General features: G+C 47.3%; 2 protein-coding genes across 9 annotated transcripts in view; both read left to right on the plus strand.

Moving 5' to 3' along the window:
• The window catches only part of DEPDC5 (DEP domain containing 5, GATOR1 subcomplex subunit), a 44,160-nt gene extending 41,173 nt beyond the window's left edge, over positions 1-2,987 (plus strand). For all 8 annotated transcript variants that reach the window (XM_064727155.1, XM_064727159.1, XM_064727161.1 and 5 more), the window contains 3 exons: positions 126-186; positions 1,284-1,366; positions 2,163-2,987. In XM_064727155.1, the coding sequence (XP_064583225.1) occupies positions 126-186; positions 1,284-1,366; positions 2,163-2,458 (440 nt within the window). In that variant the 3' untranslated portion in view covers positions 2,459-2,987. The remainder of the gene's footprint in view (positions 1-125; positions 187-1,283; positions 1,367-2,162) is intronic.
• Positions 2,988-3,776: 789 nt separating this feature from the next.
• On the plus strand, positions 3,777-15,060 carry ANHX (anomalous homeobox). The gene is made up of 9 exons (XM_064727164.1): positions 3,777-4,176; positions 4,488-4,761; positions 5,360-5,484; positions 5,705-5,828; positions 6,713-6,899; positions 7,380-7,512; positions 7,763-8,064; positions 12,199-12,286; positions 14,159-15,060. Exons 1-9 carry the CDS (start codon positions 4,028-4,030, stop codon positions 14,187-14,189), a joined length of 1,413 nt encoding a protein of 470 aa, XP_064583234.1. The 5' UTR covers positions 3,777-4,027; the 3' UTR covers positions 14,190-15,060.
• Positions 15,061-18,040: the final 2,980 nt, after the last annotated feature.

Genomic DNA, 18,040 nt, shown 5'->3' on the forward strand with positions numbered 1-18,040 from the left:
AAAAAGTGTGACTGAAAGGGAAAAAAAAAGAGTAAACTGAGGCCTCCTGGAACAAACCTAAGTCTTTAAAAGGAAGGAAATAAAGTAGATTTACTAGATACTTGTTACTTTTCTATTTGTTTCAGGCTTTGAACCAGAAACATACTGGGACAGAATGCATCTTCTCCAGGAAGCAATAGCACACAGGTATTTCTGCAGTGGAGTGGGGTGACCCAGCAGTTCCTGCCTCCCTGACCAGTGTGGGATGAAGGCCTGTGCTGAACAGTCACTCCTGAGTCCCTGGGGCTCTGTGCTGTCTGCCTCTCTGAATTCTGCTTGCAGACAGACTCAAATACAGCCTGCATGCCCCCAGGTGCTTCTGTGGGTGCCAGGGCCAGCTGTGGGGTGTTTCAGCCTGGCACTCCTTGGGAACCATACTGTCCTCCTAGGGAGAGCCTTGCCTTTGGAAAGTGCCTGTTATTCCAAGTTAGGAGCAGAAAGGCTGTAAATAGATTCTTCCTGAGAAGGAACAGTGTATTATACACTGTTAAAAATGCAACACCTTCTTGTGTACTTAGCATAGTCTTGAGCTGGATGACACCTGATGATTGACAATAGGCAGGAGATGGGGTGGGAGCTGTGCAGGGGAGGTTGGACCAAGTTTAAGGAGTTGTTAGAAGATTTGGATACTATCTAGCCTTATCCTTTTGTGTGATTGAGCTGCCAGTTTCTTTCATGGTGTAGATGCTGGGGTTTTTTTCATGACAGAGAGGGCTGCCTTTTGTAATGGACTTTAGCTTGGAAATCAGCTTTCATTAGTTTAGAAAGCAGGAGAAGAACAGGTATCCTGCAAACAGCAGGGAGCTGCCAGGTAAGCTGCTTGAAGTTCTGCATGGAACATTGCACATGATGAAAATAATAATGTTGCAGCTTGAAACATGCCCAGGGAATATCTCTCTTGACTACTGCTCTTCCCTCTCTCATGTGCAGCTGCCCCATTTTGTCAGAGACTGCATGGAGCTGCTGCTCTTGTTTCCAGCTCGAGTTGGGAGCAGTGTGGGGTCACAGGCCTGGGCAGTGTGGGGTCACAAGCTTTCACACTGTGTCTGGCAGGGGCAGGGAATATTTGGAGAGGCTCAGCTCTCTTCATCCCTTTTCCTTTTGCCTTCAGGCCATGAGAAAGGGATAGTGGAAGGATTTCCTCTGATGCCCCTGCCTTTGGCTGAGGAATTCTACCTGGAGTGGCTCCTTTTATCTTTTTGTTTTCTTTTCTTTTTTAATTCCCCTTGTCTCTATTTCTTCAGATTTGGATTTGTACAAGATAAATATTCAGCCTCTGCATTCAACTTCCCAGCAGAAAACAAGCCCCAGTATATCCATGTCACAGGTGAGCAATATCTGGGAGGCTCTGTGGCAAGGAGGAAGTTATTACAAACAAGAGAACCATTTTTCATGTGGTTTGTGTTTTGTGTCTGTGATGTTGGTGCTGTTCTGTCCCTAACCAGATGACAAGTAGGTGTGTCAGAAAACACAAACCAGAAAACTGGAGGGGGCAGTATGAAAAGCACAAAGTGTTGCTGCTAATAAATGGTGTTGGTTTGAAATCCTGCTTTACAGGGGCTCTGAAACTTTTCTTTCCAGAAGATGAAGAAATTTTTAAAAATAAGGCAAAGCTTATTCCAAGGTCAATGTAAATAAATGTGTACCCAGAAGCAAGAAGGAGGGAAAGGTGTTGGGACAAGTCAGTGCTCTGTTCTCGTGTCAGTGCTCTGTTTTCATGCCTAAGGTCTGTTGTAGATGCATCTCTACCCATACACACTGTGTGGGAGACACATCAGGCTTTTAGGGTCTGCTTGCTGAGATGTGGGAACAATGACAGGAAGGCAGTGTTTGGAAAATTGCAGAAGAGAATGGAAATGGATGGGAAGCTAGCAAGATGGATCAGAGCCTCCATCTTTGCTTCATTCTGCCTTGTAAGAGAAAGGCAGACAAGGTGCACTCCCTCCTGGTGCTGTAACATACAGGAAGAAGTAGCACCTAAGGGCCAAGGGGAAAAGTGTATCCCATTTTCTCTTGCTGAAAGACAATTAACTGAAACTCAGGCCAGTTTCATTTTGGAATGTAACAATCAGCTACAGGGCCTTAGCTCTGCCTCAGACTGAAGCGCTGCCTGTTTCCTGCAGGGACAGTGTTTTTGCAGCTGCCCTATTCCAAGAGGAAGTTTTCCAGCGGGCAGCAGCGGCGCCGGCGCAACTCCACGAGCTCCAGCAGCCAGAGCCTGTTCTGTGAGGAGCGCATCGGCTACAACTGGGCCTACAACACCATGCTGACCAAAACCTGGCGCTCCAGCGCCACCGGCGACGAGAAGTTCGCGGACCGGCTGCTGAAGGACTTCACAGACTTCTGCTGGAACAAGGACAGCCGGCTCGTGACCTTCTGGACTGACTGCCTGGACAAGATGCATGCCAGTGCCCCCTGAGTGGGGCTCCCTCTCTTAGGGAGACAGCTAGAAGCTTTACCTTGTGGCAAGGAAGTAGAAGTGAAGTAGAAGTCTCTCTGTTGGATTCATATTGAGGCTCCAAGAGGACCTGAGTGATATTGCTGTTGATATTCAACAGAATTTGATTAAGTGCTTGAAAAAAAAAGAATTTGAGCTATTGGCTTGCCGGTATCTATCACCTGACCTCAGCTTGGTTTTAAGTAGCTACAGTCCTTGGTTGCCAAAACTTCAGTTAGAGCAGAGGTAAGGAAAGGAGAGTGCAAATGGTTTTCAAGGGCAGTTGGATTCAGCACAGTGTGATGGTATCAGCTTCCAGTCCCTGGAAACGGTCGGTGCCAGTTGGCATCTGGTGTGCCTGGCAACAGTCTGTCTCTTCCCCTTCCAAGGTGTACCTGATTGTGTGAATATGTAAGATAAGATATGAGAGATCCTTGTTAAATTTTCATACATGTAAATAAGTAAAATGCAGAAAATAAAGTGACCTGATGTTTTGTTGTAATTCCACAGACAGCAATACAAAATTGGTGAGTAAAAGAAAACAATTGCCAAAAGAAAATAGCTTTCTATGTTCAGCTCAAAATTCTGTGCTGGGGCTTTGTCTTGTAATAATGCAGGATTTTCTGTCTTCATGTCTGGATCTAGAACAGTGTCACACAGCAAGAGCAGGAAGCCAGTTCCTGTCTTTCAAGGCCAGCAGCAAAGCCTAAGGAGAAATCAAGGGCCACTGAGCACAGGTTGCTGCCGAGGGTTATGGGCAGGTTTTACAATGTGTCTGCATGCAGCAGAGGAAGCTGCCTGCACTCAAGCGTGGAGCTTTTGTCTTTGCAGGGTGCTGGCACCAGCTGGTTGTTGGAGTGCAGGTTTAGGGTGGCTCACAGCCGGCACCCAGCCTCTGTGCCCGGGGGCTGTTGGCTCCTGCTGATGGTCCCTCATTGTTCCATAGCCTCGGGAAACTGGACTGAGGGAGGACTGACACCTTCACAGTGGTATTCAGATCTGATTCAAGGCAAATCGTAGCTGCTTCAGTTTTTTATCCCTTAAACTGAGTCAGGATGATTCATCTGTTTTTAGACAGCACCCACCTATAGAAGGTGGGTTTGAGCTGCGTGCCTCTTCATTCAGTCGCTGTAAGTGTGTCACAATTATCAGTGCTTGTCTGATCCCCATTAGCGACTCAAAAATACTCTACTATGGGAAGAACTCGCTGCCATCTATTCTGTACCGTTCCCCATCCGCTGTGCGCCCCGGCAGCGCCGTGCGGGCTGGGGGTGGGGTTCGGGGCAGCCTCGCAGCCCTGGCTGGGCGCTGTGTGGGAAGCGCGGGAGGCGCCGCACCTGCCCCAGCCCGCCGAGAGCCCGCGGCGCGCTCGGACTCGGCGGGGCCGCGGTGAGCGCGGGGCTGGGAGCGGACGGGGCGGCCGCGGGGAGCGGCCCTCGCTGCGGGGGGAAGCGGAGCGGGTCCCGCTCGCAGCTCCTGCGCTTCGCAGCTCTTTCCCAGCTTCTCCCCGTTGTGCCCGGCGGGGCTGGAGCTGGCCTGGGGCTCCGGGGAATGGCGCCGCGTCCTTCGCCCAGGAAAACGTGCGGGACACAGCCCCGGCAAGGCTTTTACATTTTACAGCACCTGCGGTCTGCCCGGGCCTGCCACCTGCAATTTTCGAGAAATTTCACCAAATTAGTTTCACCTGGACTTAATATTTTGTAAGTTTTAACCTGTAAGCAGTAGATGTAAACCCTAGAGTTAGTCTCTGAGTTTTGGGGAAAGTTTATTGTGTCTTTCTGAGCTCACTTTTCTCAACTGCAAACCTGGTGTGTCTTTAGCTTTTCAGGGCTGCTTTAGGCCTAGTTTTATTTTAAGCATTTTGAGGTCCTTAGGCTGCTTTTAACAGCACAGTGAATTTATTTCCTAAAAAAAAAAAAAAAAAGAGAGAGAGAGAAGAAAAGCATACCATAGAAGCTAAAAATAGGAGATAAAAAGTTTTTATCTAACCACAACTTTGTGCATTGCATAGAAAAAGCTTCCAACAGGACATGATGATGAAGCAGTTCATGGCCATGTTAACGAAGAATGAAAACGAGCATCCCCCACCCACCAAACTGCTGGATCTAGCAGGACAGCTTTGCCAGGAGCTCCAGAGCTCTTCTCCTAGTCTGGAGAAGCTGGTTGAAGCCATGATGAAATGCAAGAACAACAGAGATTTTCTTACTAACATCCATGTTGTCCGAGCTTGTGTGTCCGTTCATATCCATAAAGGGCAACATGATGCAGCCTGCAGACTCCTGGAGGTAGGAATGTGTTCTTCAGTTCTTCATGGAAACAAAAAGCCATGTTAGAAAAACAGTAGTTGGGAGCCGTTAGAGCAGCAGTACCTGAACTGCAGCACATGGAGCACTTCCAGCCCGTGTAAGGCAGTGGAAGGTGAGAAGTGCATTGCTGACCTGCCAAAGCCTTTGCTGCAGGCACTTCGAGTTAATCAGCCAAGGAGAGAAAGGTAATTGGGTGATTATGGGGTTGGCTGTAGCAGGATTTTTGGTTCTTGGAGTTTTTAACAATCTTAGGGCTCAGGACATAGAAGTATTGGGAAGCCCAAGATTAGGGGGCTTGGCAGGGTGGGAATGTATGAGGCTGGATGGTGCCACTCAAGGTGAGGGATTTTTGGCCTCTAGATCTGGTAATGCAGACGTTTGCATCAGGGGAAAAGAAGGAATTAGGCAGCTCCCTGTGTACTTGAGGGAAGGTACAGCCAGCCATATGCTCAGATAATACTACTAGCTCTGTCAAACCAGTAGGAATCCCTAAGTGTGTTTCTGTTGAGGGTTTTCTCCTTTATACACAGTCTGAGTGACTCTCTGGAAAGTTTGCTTATGCACAGTTTTGTTTTAGCATTGCAAGGCACAAGAGAAGGAAGAACTGGTGCAGCTTTGGCATGAGGTTCACTACCAGAGGGTTATGGAGAAGCAGCAGACAGATGTTCTGACACCACTGCAGAAATTCCGTTGCAGGAAGAGGTATTGCACAGTGGGGAAACCAAGATTTATATATTTTTTTCTCTGTAGTTTGCAGATGCAGGGGCTCCAGATGCAGAGGCTGGTTTTACTGCTCAAGATGCTGCTTCTTGGAGCTTGGTTTTTCTTGGTATTTTGACCACTTTGGCAATGTGAGAAAATTCCCATGAATGCAAATTATTCCTTTTGGGTCCTTTTTAATCCCATTTTCTCCTGTGTTCAGGAATCCTCCACCTCTTTCCCTTTGTCCTGATGGTTTGAAGAATCGAAATTATTCAGAAGAAGTACGCCAGCACCTGTTCAGGTTTGCTGCAGAGGTGACAGCAAATCCAGACAAGAAACAGAAGGTAGGGATATGCTAGGGGTACTTCCAATCAAACCTCTTTGTCACAGAAAAGCAGGACACTGTAATCAAGAGTCTATAACTGGTTTAATTTTTAAATCCTTGTTTTCAAAAGGCTTACTGGGGCTAGGATTCCTCATATGTGATCTTTCCCTAAAGGTTTCTTTAAAAAATCATGAGGTTCATGCTAAGTAATTTCTCTTGCTGTGGACAAATGTTGAGGGGCAATAAATTCCTCACTGGGTTTTTAACAGTTTTAATTTTGTAGTGATTGAGCACAGGCAGCCAAACAGCCATCACTCAGCAGAGCTCTATTACAATGATAAATAGTTCTGACTTGACTGAGTGACAACCTATATAAAATTGCACTTTGTTCACCAGAACATATTTTGTGCTGACTTTTCAAATGCTGGTAATTTGATGTGATAACACAATAGGCTGTGTTGGTGTATGCATGGATCTGCCTTCTTTGGACAGGGACAGATTTGTAATGGAAGAGATGTGTGAATTAAATCAACAAGCACTGTTGATCACTGCCTTGCCAGGTGAGGGCTTCAGACTTGAATGTCTGCCTCTGTGAAGCTGTCATTTTATGGGAAGTGCATGGTTTGGTGAGGGCATTATCTGGTGAGCAGTATAGAATAGCAGTGGCTTCCTTAGCAAACAGATTGTCTGGGAGTGCAGGGTGGAATTTGTGTTTTCTATCAGCTCTGAGTTTATAAAATGGTCTCCTCGATGGGATCCACAAGGCCTATCAGAGACCTAGTGAGTAAATGCCTCTGGCTTTGGAAGGTCTCTTGCTGGACTGCTTTTGGAACTGAAGGGAAATGCTTGATTATTTGGATGTGATTTTTTTCCTTTGATTTCTCCCTACACCTGGGTTTGCAGGAGGAACTGGCTCGGGCCGTGAACCTGCGGCCAACCCAGGTCTGTAACTGGTTTGCAAATTATCGACGCCGCCAGAAATCCCGCCTTGTTCGTGTGGAAGAGCTCAACAATTCCTGTCCTGAGAGGGCTTTGGCTTCCCACAGAAGTGAGCCACAGGATGAAGGATCCAACACTCCACAAACTGCAGGTTTGTCTCTTCCTAATGGGTTCAGGATGTGGTCCAGAGAGGTGAAAATCAATTTGAAATTCCCTCAGGAAGGGAAGGATATTGCTTGTTCAGAACAGCATTATGTGCTGATGGATCAAGTGGATGCTGGAGGACTCTGCTTCAGTGGAGTGCCTCGGTGTTGGGCTCCAGGCTGTCACTCCAGAGGAGCAGACACTGCTAACGCCTGTGCAACAGCAGGTGAAAAGAGATGCCTGGCTTTAAGGAGGCACCAAATGAAAGCAAATACATGGGAAGCAGCAGGTTTAGCTCTCAGATTCTGGAATAAGGGCAGTGTACTCCAGGAAAACCCAGTATTTCCATGTCCTTCCACAGACACTGAACCAAACCTCAGTCACAAGGAACACAGGGGTCTTGCTGCATTTGGCAGATTGGACTTGTTTCTTTGCCTTTTGGAGTAATCATTAGCATTGTTTCACCTGCCTGGCCTGCACCTTTCAGGTGGATCTCATGTGGACATCAGCCCTGGGCAAACAGAGATAACCCACATGCCCTGTGAGCCAGGACGGGAGCAGTCAGCTGCACCTCTGTATAAGCCTCCTGAAGGGACATATTTAAAGATGCTGGAATCCAGGTGATGTATGGCATCTTTACAGTGACAGTTCAGAAATGAAGCAACATCTAAATGTATTCACAGAACTGACTTCCATGTTGGTTCCTTGGGGACATCACCTGGGAGCCTTGCCACCACTGATGGAGATGTTCCATGTCCACTCAGAGCAGTTCATCTCCCAGCTGTGGAGGGCAGGATTCAGAGGTTTTGCTGGGGGTCCCCTTTTGGCAAAGCAGTATGTCTGGCTGATTCATTTTCTCCATCATTGCAGCTGTGTGCAGAGCCCTGAGCTGTATGAAGCTGGAACAAGCATGGCTTTGTTCACCACTCACAGCTCTGAACAACCTGTACCTTTTGGCACTGAGGCTGTGAGGGAAGCAGGAACCTGCTTTGGCTCTCCTGTGCTGCTGCCTGGAGAAGCAGTGAGCAGAGCTGCTGGCAGCCCCTGCCAGGGGAGCTTTGTCCTGCGCTCCTCCCAGGCCTTTCCCTCTGTGAATTATTGCCTGCCCATGTGGTGGCCCCCTTACAGCACTGGAGGAGGCTCTGGCTCCGTGTGGACCCCAGGTGTAGAAGGTTAGTAAAACTGCACCCAGATCGTTGACCCTAAGACTTCCAAGCTTCTTTTCCCATTGCTGTAAACATTATTGCTCACTTAAGTGTCCTGATGAAGGAGAGCAGGGCTTGTTTGGAGCTTTGGAGTTCCTCTTCCATGATAGTTCAGTGAGAAAATCTGCTGATTTAAGGTATTTAAACAGACACACTTACCTGCTCTTTTCCCTAAACTGCAACCACTTCCATAAGATAGTGGTGGGTTCCTTTTGGTGTATCCATTGAGAGAGTCCCTCCAAGTGTTGTCTGCTCACCTTGCCCTTTTGCAATGTTCTGGGTTTTTAATGCCTGTCATCATTAAGATATTGCCTGAGAAAAGTCTGGGAACTTAACTGTGACATGGTGCTTGTCTTCAAGTACATTTTCACTTTCCTCTCCCTCTTGCTATTTTTTTCTTTCTTTCTCTTTGTCTGCTTCCTGTCCTGTCTTGTTCAGCATTCCCACCATCCTTTTCTCCTTCTTCAGAACAGGCTTGATAGGATAAGTGATGCCCACTTGCTTTTGCCATCAGTGTGTGGAGCAGGAAGGGCTGTAACTGCCATTCACCCAGGCTCTGGTGAATGTGGAGCAAGGAGAGAAGGAATAGCTGGGTCAGAGGTTGGGGCTATGTTATCTGTATCTGTACTTGTGTTTAATTTGAGCATTTACTTCAGCAGGTTTCAGAGTTCCCTTGAGCACAGTCCCTCAAGCTGGCTGTGTTGAAGCCAGTTCAGAAAGAATCATTCAGCAGTCAGATTTACAGGATGAAAGCTTAATCCCTAGAGGAGGACAGCTAGGGACCCTGGAATCTATTCCTCACAGGTAAAAGGAGGGAAAGCACAGGGCTGCCTAAAGGCAGGAAGAAAAGTGGTGCAGAGTCCAGCCATGTCCTGATGTCCCTGTTGAAGAGAGTTGCAGAAATAGTGACACACCTCATTCCCAGGGACTGCTTCTCCTTGTGTCCATCCTTCTTTGCCAGTATTTATATCTGTGCATGGGTAATCTTGCCTAAGTATACAAGTGTGTGTGTGGCACAAAGGAGATTTGGAACCAGCCTAATCAGAGGAGATATGACCCCCTGCTTTTTAGGCAGGTTCAGTTTCTGATCTGTTTGCTTGGTTTTGGCAGAAAAGCATAACCTGTACTGATCCAGTGAGGGCTGGGTTGGTAGGGCCTGTACTTAATCCTAAAATAGTTTTTGTAGCTTCACAACCTCATGACAAGATTATTCCATAGCGCAAGCTTTCCAGATTGGAAGATAGAAAGACAGGCACTGTTCTCTTTCTGTTTTCCACCTATAACAAAGGTTTCAGATTTCAGATTTTCCCAGGGAATTGAGATAAATTCAGAGAATGCAAAACAACAAAAATTCGTGCCATTTTCCATATGTTATACAACTTCCATAATGTTACATAAAAATAAACACTGCCAGACATTATGGGCTTCCTTTAATTTACTGATCTGCAAGGCAGAGCAGGAGCAGCAGCCCCATTTTTAACCCTCTGCTTGACACTGACCAGTGTTTGTGCCAGCATGATGCTGTCAGTTTGTCAGAAAGGGAGGTAGAAGAAGCTTTATTCCCACTTTAAAAATGAGGAAGCAGAGGCACAGAAGGCTTTGTGGCTTGTTAAACAACAAGTAAATGCAGTGATTCACTGGAGATAAGATTGGTGAGGCTTTGGCCCCAGTTCCCTGCAGAAATCATTTCTGCCTTTTGCCCCTGTTCCTCACTTGGCCTGGTGCCTCGTTCACATTCATGTCAGACTCCTTGCTCTGAATTGCTGGGGAGAACCCAGGTCAGACATTGTAAACCTCAGGCTGTGTTTTGGGATTCACAGTTTTAAACAGTGGCTAAAGATCATGAAGGATCAGCAAGGCTTGTAGGCAATATTTTGGCTGGATTTAAAATTGCATGTTCTGACTCTGGAGTGAGCTCATGTTTATTTTTAAAATATGTTCTGCCAGTAGAAGAAATCTATGGTGAATGTCTCCTGGTTGGGTATGTCAGTGTGCCAGGCATCCACACACCCTTTATCATATTCCTGTGAGGGGCAGGGCTTGCTGCTCTGTGGGCACCTTTTGGTGGGGACATAGGGCTCAAATAATTTGTAAACACTGTTTAGTGGCCTGGTCCAGGTGCCCCTAAACCTTGACCTCCTCAAAATTCCATGAGTGCTATGGAACATCAGTCTTTTTCAGAAGTGAGTGATGCTTGGGCTGCAATTTCAGCAATTTAATTTTGCAGTTTCTCTCTAGGGAGCCAGGAGAGCTGGTGTGGGTAGTCTTGGGTAAGATGACTGCTGAGTCAGTGAGGATCACCTGTGTTATAAGGCAGAGCCCCCTAACAGAGGCAGGGGCTAGAGAGGAGTATTGGTACCAGAGTCCTCTTGAGCAGTTGTGGTGCAATGAGCATCACGACTCATGGGGGCAAGAGATCAAACTGTCTGATCAAGGCAAGTGAGTGTTGATGTCTGTAAGGACAAGGCAGTGATGTTATCCTGGTTTTAGAGGTAAGAGTAACACAAAGAGAAGGAAATCATTTAGCCAAGATCACCTATCTGGAGTGGACTCAGTGTTATGCTCTTCTTGCTTCCTGAGCACTGGGATAGAGCTACAAGTCAGCCAAAGGACCCTTAATCTGCTTGTCTCATTTTTACAGATGCTCACCTGGACAGGATGTGGCCTCAAAGCTTATCAGAACAATTCCTGTTGATTTCTTTCATGGGCTTTTTACAGCCACTCCTACGCACCTGGGCTGTGTCCAAACCTCTTCTGATCTACAGGGCTGTGAGGTGGGAGTGTGAGAGGGAAGCAGGCTGGAAGCTGACTGTCTCCATCTGCTTCTGCTGCCTGAGAGGAGGGGTTGATCCAGCAAATGGACTGGAAGGCCCTGTGGGACACCAAACAGATGCTCCCCCTTACAAATAGGGGTGGTGTGTCCTCTTCACTCTGCAAGTCAGAGCAGGTGGAATGTAGCCCAGCTAATGGTTCTTGCAGAGTGGAAATCTTATGCCTTCCATTTCAGAGAGAAAAGCACACTGAGCAAGGCATTCTGCATTTGAGCCAGCATATTGATTTAGAAAATGTCAGTGCTGAGATGTTCATGGTGGCTTACAGCTTCTGCCTGCATTTCTGGGATTCCAGCTCAGAGTGCTGGGAATCCTGCTGCTGTTGGGCTCTCCCCTTTGGACAGCCCAGCAGCCTGGCAGGGGCAGGCAGCAAGTCCCAAACCACCATCAGAGGCTACTCTTTGCCATGTTGCATAACTGAATTGCAGAACTCGTTGCTAAGGGCACTGTGCATGTCGCTGTAAGTGGGCTGTAAAAAACATGAGACAAATGCTTGAGAGGGTGGCAGAGGGAGTTGAGCCCATTTGTCATTAGGAAATGTGACTCTGAATGCAGCCTCCAGCAGAGCAGTCCCAGGGCTGGTCCCTGGAACCTGGGGAGCATTCCAAGGAAGGGAACTTGACACTGATCCTGTTGGTTCTGTTCTTTCTTGTACTCCACTATTGGGCACCTCTTGTCTGGGTCCAAATGGACACACACCTTGGGCTCTTCTGGTGGTGGTTTGGGCACTGTTCTTGCATTAGAGAGACTTTTGAGTTGGTGATGATGGGAGAGAACATCCCATTCTTGAGTACCCAGTGCCCACAGGCTGATGTGTTTTGTGAGGCTGGCAGAGCCTCCAGGGCAGTGTGGATGTGCCCCAGACTCCACTGGTGGCCTTGGAAAGCTGGAGGAGAAGTGTAGCTAATGTTGTGTCTTTGTCTAAAACCACATATTTTGACTCTTAAGGTCTCTGCTTTTAAAACATGTTCCAGGAGCTTTGGTAGACACCTCCTTATTTATGGGGAGTGTTTTGGGGCAGAAGGAAAGTTGCCAATTGAGATGTGATTCCCTGTATACTGCTCCTGGTCAGGGCAGTCTTCCCACTGCAGAACCTGTATTTTCAGGCCATAACAATTTTGAGAAATAGGACAGGTCTTTAGACAAATTAACAGAACTCTATCAAATGAACAGTCCTGCCAACAACCTCTCTTGTCCTGCTGCAAAACATTCCAGTAAGAGGCAAATAGAACATAAATACAAATGCACTTGTATATAATATTTTTTCCAGTTCCTCTCAGACTGTGTTTGGCAGCACTCAGTGCCCACCTGTTTCTGCACCCTGTGTGGAAGAAAGCCAAGCCCTGGGACAAAGCCAGGTAAGAACACACCTAAAGTTCAGAGAAAGGAGCTCTGTACACACAATCCCCTGCAGCTCTCTCAGAGGAGATGTGAAATCTCATATCATATTCAGTATGAAACATGTTTGATCTAACCATAGCTCCTGAAGTCCAGTTCAGGGCAAGCTGGGCATTCCCTGGCTAACACCCAGCAGATAGTAGAAGGAAAGGTGGTTTTGTTTTTTCCTACTTAAATTGCTAATCAGACCCTAATTTTACTAAATATGTCATTGAAATGGTGACCAAAAGACCCTGTGCATATTCAAAGTGTCATTGAAATTTTCAGCAATGGAGGGCTCACCTATAGAACAATCACACAAAGATGGCTGCTTGAGATCCTCCTCTCTAAGGTGTTGTGCACAATTTGACTCTGTTCTCTCAGATCTCTTAAAATGTTTAATGCAATTTTCATTTGCAAGTCTGTGTTATTGTGGATGAAAGGGGATTTTGCACTGTTGTGAGATGGCTGATGGCAGTACACAGAGCAGTGTGATTATTGGCCAGGATAAAGAAGGTACTTCCATGCTGTGGCTGCAGTCTGCATTCCTTCTGATGGGGACTTCAAGGCAGTAGAGAATACAAATTAGAAATCTTGTGCTTTCAAGGGGATGGGAGCACATCTCTGAATTGTTACCTAAAAACAGGACCCAAGGAAGCCCTGTCTGAGCTGTACATGGATGTATTTTTTGGCTTCACATGTGTTGGTCTCGCAGTCAGTCAGCATCCATTGCTGTTTCCCTTTCAGTGTGAGCTGCTGGGGAAAACCTTTTCAAAAGAGATTACAGAAAGCAGGACCCATATCTGCTGGCCTCATTATGAGAAGTGGCTGCAGCTCTGAGGGCAGTAACAGAACCTCTTTTGAGTCTCTGAAAGCATCAATATAAAGATCTGTATCTTGGAAAGTGGCCTTTTTTCCAGCCATAATGTAAGCCAGACGAGAAGGAAAGCTTTGGGCATTAATAATGAATGAGCCTTTTCTAAGATTCCCAGAGCAGGCTGTCTCTAGCTGGTTTTCATCTTGCTGTTCTGCATCCTTGCACTGATTTTTGCAGTGGTGAAGAAACATGACACTCAGTACACTATGGGCAGAGAGCAAGATACTGAGTGATGCTTGTAGATGTCAAATGGGACATCTTCAAATCTTTGTAACAATTACTCAGTTCAAGAATTCAGAAAAGCAATTTTTGCATATTTTTCTGTGAGCTCTATGAAAAGGAAGAACTTGAATGGGTAAATGATTTTACAGCATTCTACAGACTTCCTGGGCACTTTGCTTCTGCTGAATCAACTTACTCTGGGCTTGTGGCAAGAATATGCAGATGTTTGGTTCCTGTGCCTGAACCACAGAGGTGCAGGTGAAAACTTTCTTTTGTCCATGACTCAATTTTTTTGGTAGGTCATACATCCTGTTAGAATCAAAATAAGAGTAAAATGAAAGCAAGCAAACAAACAAAAAATGAATTCATTTTGGAGATGTTTCATTCTCTCCTTGAGCAGAGCTCCCTTGTCCAGGACATCACTTCCTTAATGATTTCATTCCTGTCTTACCCTCTGCCAGTTACTGCCTTTTATAGGAGTCAAAGCCTCGGGCAAAGTGAAGGGAATTGCTCTGCTCTGAATTCCTGGGAGTTGGATTTGGCATGGATTGTGCTCATCACTTCTACAACATGGATTACTGTGAATGTGGAGGGGAAGCAGGCCTTTGTCCCTCCATGCACACAGCCCTGACCAGTGCCATCCCCTCCCACCACACACCTTGTGCTGCTCTCTGCTCAAAGGAGCTCTTCCACCATAACCAACTGGGTTCAAATCACACCTGCTGAGGCTTTGGCTCCTTCCTGTGTCTTTCAGGTCCTGGAGGATCCTGTTGTTGACTCACTAACCAACGACATGTTCCAGGCAGCATGCCTGCTCTGTGAGTTTTCGGAGAGTGCATGGATGTGAGCTGCCTGCAGATACTCCATGGGTCTGCAGTTCCCCAGGAAACACTCCATTGTTTCCTTTTTCCCCCTTTTTTTTTAATAGAAGAGGGGTCTGACAGGGAGAGGAATAGAGTGAGGGAGAAAGATGGAGGTGTGTTCAATGGTTACAAAGTTTGGTTTAGTTACAGTTCTATTAAGAATTTTGCAAAGCATAGAAGAAAGCAAAGGTGCACTGTGGACTGTAGGTTTTTCCTGGAGTTGTCTGAAGCTGCACTGTAAATGTCAAAATTATCAAGGCACTGGTTCTGTGGCAGTAACATAGATCTAATCATAGCACTGGCCAGATCCGAGTTGCATCATGAAGGTAAATGAAGCTCCTGTGCTCAAAGGAGTAAAATTTGGTCACATTGCCTTGCAGTGGATATTGGATAACCTTTTATCAGGCTTGGAAAATAAGGTCTCAGTAAGTGCTGGTAAAATATTGCTATTTCTTATCAGTGCCTTCCTGTTTTACAGCAGGGTGTAACTTCTGGAGTGTTCCATACTCCGTGGTGTCACAGGTGACACAAACTGGAGGCCAGCAGAATTTTCAGTGCTAGGGCATGCCATTGAATTGAGGTTTAATACAAGAAGTACCCTTCATGCAGGTTTAAAAATAACCCTGCAAGTTATAGGGGGGGGTTTGGGTATTTTCATAAAGTGTTACTGTTTTTTGAAAAACTTGTATTGCAAAATGTATCCCCATTGCCAGACCTCCAGCCCAGAGACACAGGCGGAAGATGGCTCCCTTACCTTTTGTTCCAAAGTTTTCAAGTAAAGGTTTTCACTTACTGTTTCTCCAGAGTTCATTTCTTTCAAGGTAAGGATGTGAAGTGATAACTTTCACATGTCAATTATGTATTAAAGGGCAGGACCAGCTGTCCTGGGAACACTTGCGGGTGCTGAGAGCCTGAAACCTCCATTATTTTGGTGGCTCTCACCAGAAATAACCCCTTTTGTTTGTGTTGGGAACAGCGGTGCTTGCAAAGGTCACACACGTTATCGTTTATTGCCGGCAACAGCGGGGCCGTGAGTGAACCGGGCATTTCTACAAGGAGCAAAGACACCGGGCTCGTGGGGCCGCACGAACACCCGTGAGGGACGAGCCCGCCCTGCCCTCACAGCCCCGGCACCGCCCGGCCCTCTCCTCCGCTCGGGGCCGTTCCCGCCGCCCGCCGCCGCCTCCCCATTGGCCCGCGGGCCGCCCGCCGCCGCCTTCCCATTGGTCCGCGGCCGTTGGCAACAGCGACAGATATATCCTGCCGCGCTCTGATTGGCTGTCTCCTCCCGCCGAGCCATAGCAACAGCGGGGCGCGCGCGGCCCCTCAGGAGGCGCGCGGGGCGGCGGGACTGAGGCTGAGGGAGCGGCGGGACCCCTGAGGGGCGGGCGGGGCCGCCATGGCCGCACCTCGGCAAAACCCGTTCTCTGGGCCCTGTCACCGCTGTCACCGGCCCTTCTGCGGCCCGCGGTGGAACGGAGACGCGACACGGTCAGGAGCCAGCCAGAGACGCGGCTCCACACAGAGGCAGCAGCCCCATAGCAAAATTCCCCCTGGATCTTGCTGGGCTGCTGTGTGATATACCAAAGGTACTTTAGTTTTGCTTTAGTTTTCATCCCTGCTGGTGACATGTCACAAAAATGACTGATTTAGGCAGCCAGTGCTACATGATACATGAGGATGAAAGCCAGGGAGGTTACACTTCCCTGCTGCTGGAGATGTATTGGAGTAAAGAGGAATGACGCCTCTCTTACAATGAGATGTATTTTCAGTACCTTTCAAATACTTGGTTCTGCTTTTTGTCAGGGGAGATAAGATTAGATTAACATTGACTGTATAGGAATTTTAGAGAGCTGTCATTCTATATAGGTTCTTTTCTAAGAAAGCAACCCGTGCTAGGGAATGCAGGTATTTTGGCTTGGCATATAAGTGACCTTTGTTCTACCACGTTAACAACACCAGTGTCCTAAGACCTTGTAAGTTTTAAAAATAGTTCAAGAACACAGTTGTTTTGAGTTTTTAGTTAAAAAGAAGAGGTTCAATTCAGCAACATTCCTCAGGAGTACTAGAACAACAAGTCTCTTTTCCAAACTTAAATCTGAAAAAGAATTTTCAGCTAAAGCAGAATTAAGGCCTTTTCTCTTACACTTAATGAATTTCATTTCTGAATTTGGTACAATTGCTCTCTGGAGGACAACTGAATTTTCTAGGTCATTTCCCAAGTGAAATAACTTATTACTTTCCTGAAAATTTATGTTAGACAATTCAAAAGTTTGGTATGTAAAATTGAGCAAATTAAAATATCCCTTTAAGAGATGTAAAGTCAAGTGGCTGAAGTACATTGTATTTTGGCCCAGTCTCACCCCATGTCACCTGGATATTGAACCTGCACAAAGCACTTTGGTGGAGCTAATTGCGTTTGGATGGGAATTTGCAAGTGGGGCCTACAGATGGTCTCAGGACTTGGCCCTGCTGGGTTCCAGGGGGCTGAGCAGCACTCAGGGGTGGGCTGGGCTGAGCAGCACTCAGGGCTGAGCTGAGCAGCACTCAGGGCTGGGCTGGGCTGAGCAGCACTCAGGGCTGGCCTGAGCAGCACTCAGGGCTGGGTGCTGCTCCCCCATCCATGAGCCAGAGCAGACGGGGTGCCTGGCCTTGCAGCAGAGGAAGAGAACAGGTGAATCTATGCTGAATGCCAGTAGTGCTTTTGACCTTCTCTGCCTGTGCTGCTGGCTGGAGTTGGTCTTTCAAGGAGAGCCTCGTGGAGTTCTTTCCATTGCATTCACATTGGGGTAGCAATTTGTTCAATTTGTGCCTTACCTCGTTCTGGTTTCCTAGATGTGATTCGTGTCCCCATCATGTTCTGCTTTCCCTGTGCTACCATCTGGAGCAAGCTCTGGATGTGTTTTTGTTGTTCTTCCTTGGAGCTGTACTTGGAAGCACGCTGAGCACGTGGCTGACCTGCCCTGAGCTGAATGTGCTGTACCTGCTGTTGTCATTCCTCCTCCTCCACATGGCTTGGCCTAGCAAAGGAAGGAGCTTGCCCTAGATAGAAAAAACCCAAAGTTATTTTTATCTTTAAATGCATATAAGGGCCCAAAGTACAGTGCTGGTATGTCTTGATTGGTCACAGAAGGGGGATGGAAATCTAGGAGCACTTTCAGAAGTTCTGTTACTGACCCTCCCTGGGGTGAGAGGGACACTCTCCAATAGGCAGCATCCATGTTTTCCAGCACTGCTGCTGGAGGTGGCTTTTCTCTTGGCAGTTCAGCAGCCAGCCCTGACCTGGCAAGGTGGGGGGCTGAGGGTGGTTCTGCTCTGGAGTGTGCTGTGGAAAAGGCTCTGGGGAGGTCCTGCACAGGAACTGCCATGAAACCTTCCCTGAGCTGATCCAAGGCATTGCTACAGGGGATGGAGGATGTGAGCAGCAGCTTCTCCTGCCCACAGCCCTTTGGCAGTTCTGCTTTCTGTCACCCACTCAGGACAAATGCAGGGGGAGACAGCTCCAGGGAAGTGTTTTCAGGCAGTCCCTCAGTCTGGATGCCTGGCTCAGCTTTCCTGGGGCCTCGTTTTTAGAGGAAATGAGCACTTTGTGCAGTGACTCAAGTGGGGCACCCAGAATCAGAGGCCACTGTTGGAAATGTTGGCAAAGGCATTTTGTTTTATGTCTGCACTTCATTAGTCTTATCCCCAAAGTCTTTCATGTTATGTTCTACAGTGAAAGGTCATTGTTTCAGATCAATCATTTTCAGTGGGATTTAATCCAGTTCTAAGTC

The sequence above is a fragment of the Zonotrichia leucophrys genome, chromosome 15 (assembly GCF_028769735.1).
Source record: "Zonotrichia leucophrys gambelii isolate GWCS_2022_RI chromosome 15, RI_Zleu_2.0, whole genome shotgun sequence".
Classification (NCBI taxonomy): Eukaryota; Metazoa; Chordata; class Aves; order Passeriformes; family Passerellidae; genus Zonotrichia; species Zonotrichia leucophrys.